The sequence below is a fragment of the Leuciscus leuciscus genome (genome assembly GCF_965113295.1).
Source record: "Leuciscus leuciscus genome assembly, chromosome: 22".
NCBI classification, from domain to species: domain Eukaryota; kingdom Metazoa; phylum Chordata; class Actinopteri; order Cypriniformes; family Leuciscidae; genus Leuciscus; species Leuciscus leuciscus.
This window is the reverse complement of record NC_138746.1, coordinates 25203317-25218131: the sequence shown is the minus strand read 5'-3', so window position 1 is coordinate 25218131 and position 14815 is coordinate 25203317. Positions and strand designations below refer to the sequence as shown.

The window sequence follows — 14815 nt, the reverse complement described above, 5'->3', positions numbered from 1 at the left end:
TGGGAAACACTGATCTAGGCCATCCTAGGCCATCTAATGACCATGGTTTCTTGCTGGTCCCAAATGGTTATTTTAAAGCAACGTAAAATCAATGACCGCCTTAAGATAGTTTTACCTGGATTTTCCAGCAAGGATGTTGTCAGATCCTGCTTTCAGTCACGGGCTATGACTATGATGCTGTATGCAACAGCTGGCATAGCAAGATATAAAACGGGGAAGATATCTTAACTTGACTGAAACACTTCATCTATGACCCATTGAGCAGGACAGGGTGACCTGAGGCTATACAGTTGGCAGCCCTGGATAGATTCTATGCTCTCTAAGAGAAAGGCTTTCTGAGTGCTTGAGAGCAGGGTATGTGCATGAGATTGTGCCTTGAACTATAAAGAAAGAAATAAACTATGCACTGTATGCGTATTAATAATTCAGCCTCACACAGCAAGCCTATGCACCACTCACTGACTGTTTGATGTACAATACCATTCAAGAGTTTGGGGCAATTTTTTATGTTTTTGAAAGATTTATCTTATGCTTGTTTGATTAAATATACAGAAAAAGTAATACTGTGAAATATTATTACAATTTAAGGGGTTAAAAACCGTTTCAACTGAGTTTTTCAAATCGCCTCTGTGTAAACTACAAAAATGTGGATTTGTGAAAACGGTGACGTCATATTACGTGTTCAGTCTATAGGCGCCTAAGTTTTATCTTTTTCGCGGATCCGTCTGAACAGAGCTCGTTTTAAAAGCAAAGGAAAAAAATTTTTAGTGCATCATTGTCATGTAAACGTAGCCTAAAACAAGTTTTCTTATACTTACATATGTATTTACATATATTTTAAAATGTAATTTATGTATGGCAAAGCTGAATAACTGACATTCTTTAGTGTCACATGATCCATCAGAAAACATTCTTATATGCTGATTTGATGCTTAAAGGGATACTTCACCTCTGGAAAGATGAATGTGTATTTAAAATGGGTCATTTATGTAGAAGAAATGTGAAATTATTTTTGAATTTGGAGCTTTCTAGACTGAGAAAAGCCAGAAAATGTATTTTTGGCTTATGTGGATGAAAGACAACAACTCCCAGAATGCACTTGCTTCGCTGCCCTAGGAGACCACTCCCAAGCCACGCCTCCCGGTAAGAGAGCTCAGCAGTTAAACAACAAGGATTAGCTACTAGTGAGTCTCCCCGGGATTTCGAGATCGCCCAAAATGTCCGGGATTCGGCTTTTGCGTTCGACAGTCGCCATTCATTATGTTTACTGTGGAGAGCAGGACAAGGCTGAGGGCCGCGGGAGAACGGCGCGAGGCCGGTGGCGTGATTACCGATGAGCAGGACGCGCTGCAGTCAAAGACGCACAGGTCTCGTATCTCTCACAGAGGAGCGGGAATTTTCTTAGCAATGTTAAAACGCACATCAACCGATCACTTGTTTAGCGTTCATGTAAACACTACATTCAGATTCACCAATCGGAATGAATTCAGCTAGATTGAAACGAAGGTGTGCATGTAAACAATGAATGGCGACTGCAGAAAGCAAAAGCCGAATCCCAGACATTTTGGACGATCTTGACGGCCGGACATGTCCGGGAATAAGAGGATGGTAACCCCTACTACTCAGCTTTCTCCACAGAACAAGAGCCTGTTAGCTTAGCTTCCAAAGAAAGAAGGCTGATACTGTGTACATTCTGTGAGTGAGATCCCACCTCCTATGGGCGGGTTGAACACATGCGGGACAGCCCCTCCTACTGGCTGTAGTCTCTAGCCTCTGGCCAAAAAATCCTCAGATGATGCAAAATTGCGATTTTTGCGTCATCGGAGGATTTTTTCCAGACAAAAAATACATAAATCTCTCGTCGCAGGGGTATATGAGGGAGGAAAGCACGGTAATTCGAAAATACTACAGGTTTTCTACTAATACAAAGCTTAATGCTAAATCCTGAAGTATCCCTTTAAGAAACGTCTCGGTTACGTATGTAATCCTAGTTCCCTGGAGAGGGAACGAGACGCTGCGTCGAAACGCTGTGGGAACGCATCTACGTGATTGCGTCATGAAGCACGTATGAAACCAGTCTAATGGCGTGACAGAATGTCATGTGACGTCATCAACCAGGAAACTATAAAGCACACCTGAACCAAACAGCGTCAGCTTCTGATAGGCTGAAGCAAGTCGATCACAGGCATGCCGGGAGTATGGCAGGGTGACGCAGCATCTCGTTCCCTCTTCAGGGAACTAGGGTTACATACGTAACCGAGACGTTCCTTTTCAAGTGAACTCGAGCTGGGTAGAAACGCTGTGGGAACGCTAATACCCACGCCGCCATAAGAGCAAGTGTCCGTCTGTGTGAAATCAATGCGCACATCTAGGCGAAAGCACCTGCGCCCCTGGATTGGAGCCGAGGTCCAGGTAGTAAAGCCTCATGAATGTATGCCGTGAGGATGAGCCTGCCACATCACAAACATCTTGGGGGAAACTTCTGACAGTAATGCTTTGGAAGCATCCATACTCCTAGTACAGGCCCGTACTCTAGGTCTTACAGTATTAGTAGGAACCTTAGGAACGTAACCTGGTCTAAGGGTGAAGAAAACCCTTTACCATACCAGGAGCAAATTCCATGTACGAGGGAGATACCGAAAATGCTTGAATGTCTCCAATTCTCTTGAGAGATGAAATAGCGAGGAGAAAGACAGTTTTTAAAGAGATATTCTCAGAAACTTCCTCAGTGGGCTCAAATAGAGCTAGGGAGAGGCCTTCTAGTACAACAGCCAAGTCCCATGTCGGCACCCTCTTGTGGACTGCTGGCCTCAGCCTCAAAGGGACGTGGTAAGCAGCTAGTGCCGCCACATACACCTTTCAGTGTATAGGGGGATAACCCTGCGGAGAAGCGCTCCTCCAGGAACTCCAGCACTGCACCCACTGGGCAGTTAACCGGGTCCAGCTGGTGCTCTCCACACCAGGAAGTGAGAAGTCTCCACATCAAGGCATACAGTTTTCTTGTGGATGGAGCTCTGGAGTGGAGAATGGTCTCCACAACCTCAGTTGAGAGACCAGAACTTATGAGCTGGGTCCCCTCAGAAGCCAAGCCCACAGTTTCCACAGTTCTGGGCGGGGGTGAAGGATCGACCCTCTCGCCTGAAAGAGTAGGTCCCTCCTGATCTCCAGAGGATAGCCGTCGATTAGAGACACTAGGTCCGCAACCAACAGTGGACAATGTGTGGTCTCTTGGGATTCGAACAGGTCAGCCTCGGCTCAACCGAAGTTCTCCTGCCTGCAGGACCCAGCGAGATATATTTGGTAGACATTTCCAATCTGCCAGAAGATCTACTAAAGATACCAGTCTCCTGAGACTGGCCTCTGTTAAATTTCGAACAGCAGGCACAGTGCCCTGAAGCGGCGCACTGGCAGGGAACAACTGGCCTGACCGCTCTAGTGCCCTTCTCGGAGGGAGTGAGCAACCCTCGGGTAAAAACTCGCTGGGACCCTCTGCGCCCCGGCATGAAGGCGGGGTGGCAGACCGGCCCCATGAGGGCACAGAGGGGAGACAGGAACCGTATAATGAGGTATAATGAGGTGGAGCAGGCAAACCGTCTTCCCAATGGAGGGATGTACCCTCAGAATCCCGACACCACTGGCGTCAGGGCTTCTTGGCCTACTTCTTGGTCCTCAGAACCGTTTTACCATAAGTACGGATTTTAGAAAGGGCACAAAGCACTCGGCACGTGCCCTTACCATAAGCATGGATTTTAGAAAGGGCACGAAGCATTCAGTGTGTGCCCTTACCATAAACATGGATTTAGAAAGTGCGTATTATTTTATGCAGCTAAAAAGCCAGAAAGATATTTAATTTAATTTCTCAAATTTAAATGCAGCCAATAACAATCAGACAAGTATTTCATAGTCTGAATTACAGGCTGAATAGTCATATTTGAATAGAAAAAGAATCATAGCTTGCAAACACACATTTCAGTTGTGATAATAGGAAAAAGAGAGAAAGGGGAACTCCTTGAGCTCAGTTTCCTCCGCATTATAAATATATTGCGGACCGAGGCAACGCGAGATCCGAGCCGTAGATTCTTTATGTTGACCCATAATCTACGTGCTGCCTCAGCAAGCGTGAGATCCGAGCTGGTTAAGACTCAACAGGGGCGGAGCTAAAACTTCAGATAGTGTGTGTGTGTTTTTCTACAGCGTTCTCAACTGTCTCACAACAATGCTCATACTGAGCGTGCTGTGCTCCCAAACGAACAAGACACAATACATGGGTATCCCCACCCGTGATGTAGATTGGGTAGGGATAACGCACTATTGAAATGTTGTTCGCTCGCCATTATAAAGTTTTATATATATAATATATAATATCTATCTATCTGTCTGTTTATCTATCTATCTATCTATCTGAAAACTCCTGCCTAGCAAATTCTAAGACAGACACAAAACACCAGGGACATAGATTCACACAGAGCGCTTGCTGAAGACACAGAAGCTGACGCTGTTTGGTTCAGCTGTGCTTTATAGTCTCTTGGTCGAAGACGTTCTGTCACGCCATTGGACTAGTTTCATATGTGCTTCATGACGCAATCACGCAGAGGTGTTCCCACAGCGTTTTCGACGCAGCTCGAGTTCCCTTGAAAGGGAACAATTCTTATTATTATCAATGTTGAAAGCAGTTGTGCTGTCTAATATTTTTGTGGAAACCTTGATACATTTACAAATAAAAGTATAAAAGTATTAATGTCATCATTGCTGACCTCAATATGTATATTGCACACTGAAATGGAATAAAAAATCAGCAGTTGTTATATAAGCATGTTTGACTGTAGAATGCAGCAATTGACAGTGTATTTTGAGGGGTCAACACTCCAATCATGAACATTTGGTTATCTTCTTGTAATAATCACATCTTGTTCATGGACTCTTGCAGGACATTTTGAAGTCTTCACTGGACATTGTATGGACCTGCTCAGTATTTGTGTCATAGTGTTGTTGATGTTTTCTTGACCCTTTACCAGTTAAATGTCAGTCCTTTCATATTTCCCATCATACGTTGCTCTACTGACCTGTGCTTGGCTAAAGATGAGACTCATACAGCAGGGACAGGAAGGGTGAGAAACGAGGGATTTAGATGAGATAAGATGATGAAAGTTAGCTGGTACAGATTGAATGAGATCAGGGACAGGGAGTAGAGAAAAAGCAGGATGAGGCCCTCAGTAAAACCACAGGGTTCATCACTCATCAAAGCCAAGACGTGAAGGTTTGATGAAATCAGAACTCAGTTGAGGTGAGATAGGGTGGGCAGACCTCTGTGGAGATGGGTCGTTCTGGAACCAAACCACATGGAGAAAAAATACGGCCAAGGCTGATCTTTGCTAAGGGGGACTTCTGTAATTTATGCTAAAAATGTTTTCCACTGCAGAAGCTGCGTTCCCAACGGCTGCCAGTTTCTGCACTGAATAAATGTGCTGCAGATTTGCTTCATTTCCAGCAGTTTAACTTTCTCTTTTTGCATTCTGCTTACTGCAGTTATTGCATTTTTACAGAGACAATCTCTTTTGTTTCTTCGTTTTTCTTGCTGTTCTATGATTATCTCAGAAATTATGAAGGATTAGTGTGTGAGGGAATCCATTTTGTTTAGATCATTTTTGTTGGATTTTAGTGCATCTTCTATTCATTCTGTTGATCTGCCGTTACTGTTTGTTTGGCGAAGGATATTAGCACAACACTCCTACCCTTTCTGAAGTAGGCCTGTATGAATACTGAATATGTACATTTTCTGTGCAAAAATACTATGATATAAGTCTTTATTTAATCTGTCAAAAGTTAAGATAATGAATATTAAAATAAAGCATGGTTTAAAATTCAAACTACAGTATAAAAGTTTGGGGTCAGTAAAAATGTATCTTTTGTTCACCAATGCTGCATTATTTGATAAAATAAAATTAAAAAATCAATAAAAAACACAGTAAAAACATTAGTATTGTGATTATATTTTTTTTTTTATAGAAAATAACTTCTATTTGAATATATTTGAAAATGTAATTTATTCCTGTGAATTTTCAGCATCCAGTCTTCAGTGACACATGATCCTTCAGAAATCATTCTAATATGATGATTTGGTGCTCAAGAAACATTTCGTATTATAGTCAATGTTGAAAACAGTTGTGCTGCTTAATATTTTGTGGCAATCGTGAAACTTTTTTTAATTGTCAGGATTCTGATTAGAAAGTCATGCAGCATGCATTTAAAATATAAATATTGTGCAACATTATAAATATTAAAATAATTTTTGGTAAATTTAAGATATTCTTGCTTAATTAAAAAAACTGATGGTAGTATTTATTTATTTATTTGCAATAATTTATTTCACTCACTAAATTAAACATGCATAATGGGGTGATGTGACAGCAATGCAGAATACTATGATTTGAAATTACTATGTTCTGAATGGATGCATTGTGCAACGGTTTTAAAAGGTAATATGCTACATTGTATTCACACAAACTCATTACCTTGCATGTTTGCAACTGGCTTGTTATCTTCTCATACATACTGAAAATGCACATGCTACACACAGTATACTTTATACTGCAGGAATTGTAAGAGTAGTATTGTAATAAGTTATTGCGAACATATTCTGTATCAATACATAATGCGTTCTGTTCCAGATACTGTTTTTAAATAATTAAATCAGAAGTCAGTGTGTAATGTGCAGTATGCAGTAAGCATTCTGCTAGTGTTCCATTCCGAACAGTTTCTTTCTCATTTCCTTTGGCAGGAATAGTGGTAATTAATGGGGTCACATATTTCACAATTAGAGCTGGGATATGGTTCGAAAGTCTTTTTCCTGTCTCCAGGCACAGATTAATCGGCCTAATGCCTGCTGGAGGGGGGATTATGGGTAGTTTTAAATGTCTCAGGTGGACAAGAATTCTGATTTACAGCGCTCACATATTTAACATTGTGTGCTTGTATTTAGACTGCCATTTTAATGAAGCACCCATCCCAAAGGAGATGCTTCTTATTATCATATCTGCTAGAGGCCATATTTGTCTGCATGAAATGCACACTCACAGATTAGTACAGTCAAGTGTCCCAAGAGTTTTGCTTTTAGCCCAGAGGAAAACTCTCCTCAGTGGATGCTCTTTGAAAGCTCAAAACTTAATGGAGATCTCAAAATGTTTTATTTATGCATCAGCTTTGTTTGGATATTTTTTTTTGAGAAATAAAAGTATACAGATGAGATCATTTGTTGACATACACAAAAAAAGAGATACAGGTACAGTAACACTTTACAATAAGGTTAAATTTAACATCAGTTAACTAAAACATCTTCTTAAGAATGTATGGTAACACTTTAATTTAGGATCAAATTCTCACTATGAACTAGTTACTTATTAGCATTCACATAATTAGGATATTGGCTGTTTATGCCTTATTCTGCATGATCATATTCTACATCAATTAATCCTGCCCAATACCTAAACTTAACTTTTTTTTGTTTTTTAATTAGGAGTTTATTGAGGCAAAAGTCATCGTTAATAGTGAATATTGGACCCTAATCTAAAGTGTGAAATCGAATTTATTAATCTTAGATAATGTTAATTTAAAAATGTACTAATACATTATTAAACTGACAATGAACCGTTGTATTTTTATTAACTCATGTTTATGTACTGTATAAATACTGCAACAAATGTATTCTCATTGTTACTTAATGTTAGATCATGCATTAACTAACATTAGCTAATGGGACCTTATGGTAAAGTATTACCGGGATATAAAAGCAATATGGATAGCATAGTTCAGATCGTTTGGTTTTTGGTGAATTTGCAACTTTTGCATTCAGTCGAGGCTGAAAAAATCGAAATAAAAAATGTATTGACATTACATATTGAACTTATTTAGCCAACTTTGATTTCATAGTCAACTATTTCTGTCTCTGTTTTTTCTAGAGTAAAGTGAACCCTCTGAATGTGACTCCTCCCATTCGAGCCATAGACCAGGACAGAAACATCCAGCCGCCCTCGGACAGACCCGGAATCCTGTACTTCATACTGGTTGGTAGGTATTTCAATGCAGATGAATTTTGCAAGTGTTGAAAAATAGACACACAAGTAATTCTATAATTTAGATTACATTTCATTTCCATTGATGAGAATTAATTATTTGCCATAGACTAGTTTTTTATCATAATTTAACATGAGTTTTAACTCTTTAAAATACTGTTCCATCTTTAATGAATAACAGGAACAAATGAGTGACGAAATATATTAACATTCTAGTAACTGCTATTAACTAACAAAAAACTTTACTTCGCTTTACTATTAGCTAATCAGTAACTACTATTTTTCTCATACCTCGCAAAGAATCAGTAAGAACTACTATTACAGGTTCAAAATTAATGTTAATAATTCATAATTAATTCTAAAGTGTAGATCATGGTAACCGTGTTACAGATGGTATGTGTGAACATGAGCATGTGTAAGGGGTAATCAAGATGAGGAAGGATGAGGAATGTTTCACTAATTTTACTGAATTAACTATTTATTGTTTATTTGCTATTTTAAACATATGATATATTTTTACCTTTAAATCACTTGGGTGGCATTGTCACAGTGTGCCCAGTCAACTGTTACTTGCATCAGCTATATTTTACATTTTAAATATCTATATTGCTGCTTCCGATATTCTTTCAGGGTATAGTTTACAGAATGGAGTTTTACATCTCTTAAAACTATTACAATGATCTTTAAGGTAGATATCTGATTTAAAAAAAATAGAATAAGTCTTGTCCTTAGTGACCATGCTGAGAATTTTACACAGATATCTGCAAAAAAAAAACAATTCTCAGAAGTCTTTTAAAATAATCTCTGTACAAATGGCAGAATAGATACCAAACACTGAATATTTGAGTCACTTAAAATGTAGACCTTAATCAGTTTATGTAGTGGCATGCAGTTTGTCTGTAACATAGTTGACAAACTCACCGGAGAAAACACCTTTTTTATTTGTAATATCAAAAATGGTGTTCAGAGATTAAGCTTGGCAACTAGCAGATAAGTTGTACTGATAGAATATATCAACTGAAACCAATTGTTGTGTTATTGAGAAAGCATAATGTTTTTACACTTTTTCGCTGATGTGAAATGTACTCTAATTAGAATGACATATATACACAACTGCACTCTAACTTATGTTTCCATATATTTGAAATATAATTCATGCATTTTGAAATAGAAACTATGTCATTTAATACATTTGCTGTTGTTGCTGTATTTATAAAGAAATTGGGATGGGACATACAATTCTCTTTTATTATGTATTCAATGGCTTAGTAGTAGATAACCCCCCTGAATAATAGCATGAATCAGATAATAACACAAGTTTTGTGTCTCTCTGTACTGCGTTTCAGGTCAACCTTCTGCATACACAGAATTCTTCTCCCTCAACAGGAGCACAGCTGAGCTGCGTCTGCTGAAGCCTGTGGACAGAGAGCTTTACCAGCGCTTCTCTCTCGTCATTAAGGTCATTATATCATCAGGTTATCGGCTCTAGATGACTGTGAGGATAAGAGGGGTTCATTGAACGCTCACTGTTTCCAGAGGCTCTTATATTTGAGCACCAGTAAGAGTGTCATCATTTTTACAATATTATTGGCTGTATATTTTACAACCAGAATAACACCAGGTATTAACTGCAGTATATTTCTGGAAATATCTTTAAATTACAGCAATATCATCAATTGAACACACTTTCTATATGTACACAGTATCACTATTGTTCTCTTCAAAAACCTACAGTATGTAGGCAGCAGCATAATAGACTATATAGTTATAAAAAGGTACGCAGCATCATTATTTTAAGATTATCACTAGATAAAGTAGCATCATATATATACGTTTAATGGAGATTGCAGTCCCAAGTGAAAAACTATATTTAAAAGTTAGTTTACCTCTCAAAACAATTATTTGAAGGAAAATAAATGTTATTTTATTCAGCAAGGATGCACTAAACTGATTAAAAGTGACATTTATAATGTTACAAAGGATTTACTGTATATTTCGAATTAATGCTGTTCTTTCTGTTAAACTTTCTATTCATCAAAGGATTGATGATAAGTAAAGGATAATCCATGGCTAGCTGCGCATTAAATCATTTTAATGCATAACATGGAGGCCAAGAAACACCCGAGCATTCAAATCGCTTAATGTACAGCTAGCCGTTGATTATCCCGCTTATACCGTGATCATTTTCCAACATTGACAAGTTAAAGCTCTTACTGATGTTTGCAGCACAATATTTGACTAGAAGTGTAAAAATTACGGTTATTTTTGTCAGTTAAGGTGTGTTAGATCTACTGTAGAATTCTGCACGCTTTAAAATGGTCATGTACTGCATTGTTTTATTGTTTCATAATGTTTCCTGGGGTGCACTCATAATGTTAGTATGATTTTTACTTCAAAAATGTTTGATTTTGCCTGATTTTTGCCTGATTTGAACGCTCTGTTTGAAGGGGCGTGTCTTTTGTTACTTCAGTGTAAACGCCCACTGCTGTGATTGGCTAACATCTTTGCATATGAAATAAGTACATCAAGTGGAATTCTCTCGAAATCTTTTAGCACGTTATTACTATTACCGCTCTCAATGTTAATCACTCGTGAAAAGTTATAATTATAGCAATGCAATTAGATCTATGGCATTATATTAAGATCGTGGCATGAAAGGTTGCAGTGATGAGCATGGCCGATCATAGACATGTATGCAGCGATCTCATTATTGTCAACTCGATTTCTGCACACTAACGAATGCAATTTCATTATATAGTAATATATAGTTTATAGTTTTTTTTATTTATTTTTTTTATCAAATAAAGTTAGCCTTAGTGAGCATAAGAGACTTCTTACCAACCCCAAACATTTGTATTGTAGTGTAGTTCCATCTAATAAAAAAGTGCAATTTTTATATATTTTTTATGCTTCTTAGAGTATCACATCATTAGCTTAGCACTTTTGTTATCAATCAATCTGTCGGGTCTGCGATGAACACTATTTGAATGCCACAGAGTTTCTGCCTATAGAGCGTTCCAAATCATTTACTTTAGATTCCATTTCAGTTTGGATGCTGCCTTTGTAGGTGGTAGACAGCGAGGAAGCTCTCTTGCTTTTGGAATAGAGCTTTGTATATTTAATTACATTAAACATGCTGTATCTTCTAATTGAATTGAGCTGAGAGAGAGAGAGAGAGAGAGAGAGAGAGAGAGAGAAATTGAAATGAGGAAGCAAATGCTAGTGTGAAATTATTCTGCTCTGTCATAGATTTGGGTGGAACAACAGTGTAACAGCAGGGGTAATTTAAATGTTTCCTCTGTGAAACGATGCATGACTGTGTTTGCTGTTATGATTTCTTCGTTTCATAATAACAAAGAACGATATGCTATTCTCAGTTCGCTTCAAGCTTACTGAAATTCGAGACCAAATAACAAACAAAACATTGCCGCTGTCAACATTGTCAGATGTGTGTATGTGTGTGTATTTTAAGTGTGTGAAGTGTCTATTGAGTTACAGAACTGCAGTCTTTCATGGCTTCTTAATGAAAGCAGTAATGGATGGGGCTCATAACTGAAATGAAAATATTCCGGGAGCTGTATCCACTCTTCAATAAACAAAGACCAATTTTGAGCCTTTTTGGGTCCATGAATTTTGGACCATATTTTAACTGTTGGACTTCAATTAGAAATGAGTGAAGATGAATTAAATGCCTTTGATGAATTCGATTTTTTTTTTTTTTTTTTTTTTTGGTAGGCTGCACACTTTACAACCATGTCTCTAGTTTAACAACAGTAGCCATACTGAAAAAATCTTTATGAAATATAAAAAGCATTTTTTTATATTGCAAATATATATTTTATGTACATCTATTTACATTTACCATGATTTTTTTTTTTTCTTGGACATTGTAATAATGTTTCTTTTTCCCTTTATACCATTTTTTTTTTTTTTTTTTAGCTTGGTAATGTCGGTTTATTTGACCATGGTATGTGTATACCATGGTATTCTTTAAAGTATAGCCGTCATCATTGCACCTTAATGTTTATACGGATAAGCAGATAACAACCTTAAGCTTTTCTTTTAAAATAATTTCAGCATGACAGTTTAGTTTGCTTGATTGTGAACAGGCCGAGCAGGATAACGGTCACCCTCTTCCTGCCTATGCTGAACTGCTGATTGAAATTCTGGACGAGAACAACCAGGCTCCATATTTTCAGCAGCCCTCGTACCAGGGCTTCATCAGTGAGTCAGCCTCGGTTGGCACCACCATCTCAGGGAGTTCCAACCTCACGGCTCCGCTGGGCATCATAGCACTGGACAATGACATTGAAGAGGTAAGATGTTCTAATGAAAAGAGCCAGGGCAGTTTCATAATGAATGCTGCTTCAGTGTCTTGGGAATGCACAGATACATAAAATCACAGATGGTTTCAGTCTCTCCATATGTTTTATATTGTAGCTTCTGTCAGGAGCCACACCAGTAGGTACCAGAGTGATGTGATGTGTTCCCTTTTTCCTTTTCTTTTCTTTTCTTTCATTCTCTTTTTTCTTTCTTTTTTTCTTTTTAGATGTGTGGAATATTTCTATATAAAGATTTCTATATATTTTTAGGGCTGTCAAGCGAGTAAATTTTTTTTTATCTAATTAATTACATGGTTTGGTGATTAATTCTAATCTAATTAATCACAAATTAATCAAATTTGGCTGAGAAATAACCCCCATAACACCCCGAATCATTTCAAATAATGATTGTGTTAAATGAGAAAAGTATCAAATAGATATTCCAAAAAGTAGTATAATAATAGTATGTATATAAAAATAGTATGTATACTAATAGTAGTATATAATAAACAAATAATTTATTACACAGAAACTTTTACACAGAAACAGACATTTTTTATTAATTTTTTTCAGAAGCTGCATTGAGATATATTTACAGACCATTTACTGCAGCTCAGAGGTTGCATGAATGCTTGGATATATAATGTCATGAGATTAATGGGTTTTAAATAGGTATTAAGACCCCAAAACATTTATTATGTCATCATTTACTCACCCTCAACCCTGTATGACATTCTTTCTTCTGTGGAACATTAAAGTACAGGTGAAACTCGAAAAATTTGAATATCGTGCAAAAGTTAGTGTATTTCAGTAATTCAAATTAAAAGGTGAAACTAATATAATTAGTATACATATGCATGATTATACTTTTCAGAGGGCCGACATTTCTGTATTTAAAATCCTTTTTTTATTTATTTTTTATTTCAGGTAATCTTCTAATTTTCTGAGATTTTGAATTTGGGGTTTTCATAAGCTGTAAGCCATAATCATTAAAATTATAACTTTTGCACGATATTCAAATTTTTTGTGTTTCACCTGTAGATGGTTTGAGAAATGGTGCCACGTTTTTTTGTTTTTTTTTTGATGGAAATCAATGGTAACCAAAACAGTTTGGTTCCAACATTCTTATTTTATATTCCACAAAAGAAAGAAAGCCAAACAGGTTTGAAAGGGTGAGTAAATGATGATAGAGTTAAAAATGTTGGTGAACTATCCTCTTAATGTTGTTTTTATTAATATGGACCTAAATCGGAAGGCTGCATCCTAGTAAGGCTGCACATGTCGGCCTCCATGTCATAAAGCTCTATCGATGGCTGTCTCAATTTGAATGGTCCTTGTCTGTAGGTCTAGGGCAGGGTGGGTGCGTAAAATGCGTTTAATTATATTTTAACACATTATTTTTTTCCCATTACTAATGAATTAAATTAATTCATTAAATCGACAGCCCTAATATATTATATATTAATTATATTTATAATGGCTTGAGAAATGCAATGTTTTTTTTTTTTTTTCTTTGTTGCTGTGTTTCCTATTAATAAAGGAAGTTGGGACATTATATATTGAATAGTTTGTTTCTTTTTTTAGCCAATATGCTTTCATTTATGTCACAGCTTTAGAGCCATTATTTACTACACTCTATTGCTAGTCAAAATAGGTGGTAATAGGACAGATGACCTCATTCCTAGACAGTATTTCCACAAAGTTTGCATGCAAGATGAGTCATACATATATATATATATATATATATATATATATATATATATATATATATATATATATATATATATATAGGGTTATTTGGCTTGTTTATGCAATATGAGGATTGCGTGACTGCATGAGGCTTGTTTGTCATGCTCATGTTAATATGTAGTAATGCTGAATCACCTCTCATCTTTGTTTTGCGAAGACAAAAGATCCTCAGTTGAAGATCACCCTGAATGGCTACACCTCCATCTTCACCATCTCGCCCACTGGGATCACACGTTACCTCACCCTGTTGAAACCAGTGGACCGAGAGATACAGACGAATTACACTTTAACGGTAAGATACTGTACACACATTTACCAGTCTAAATGAAAACCTCCCATTGGCTTCTGTTTATTTTATATTCGACTGATTATAATTCCTACTAGACTAACCCGAACCAGTGAATCGCTCAAACATACTGCATTTCATCCCAAAATCTAAAGGAAAAAAGAAACACTGAATTATTGTATAAAGAAAATAAAGCCCATTCAATTATTTTTCTTACAATTAAGGACATTTTCTCTCTTGAATTCTCATCAATTCAAATTGTTCTCAGCAGTGATTCTCACTTCTGTATATCTATATTAGAGTACATACATTTTTATTATTGTTTAATTATACATTTTTATGTATTTCTTATTTAAATCAACATAAAAATAAATTAATGATAATATATT

At 36.9% G+C, this 14815-nt stretch overlaps 1 protein-coding gene across 1 annotated transcript in view; it reads left to right on the top strand.

Moving 5' to 3' along the window:
• LOC309487030 (protocadherin-15-like) overlaps nucleotides 1-14815 on the top strand; it is a 242960-nt gene that overhangs the window by 113694 nt on the left and 114451 nt on the right. Inside the window, 4 exon segments of the mRNA XM_082154579.1 lie at nucleotides 7956-8064; nucleotides 9416-9528; nucleotides 12179-12385; nucleotides 14298-14432. Coding sequence (XP_082010705.1) covers nucleotides 7956-8064; nucleotides 9416-9528; nucleotides 12179-12385; nucleotides 14298-14432 — 564 coding nt within the window.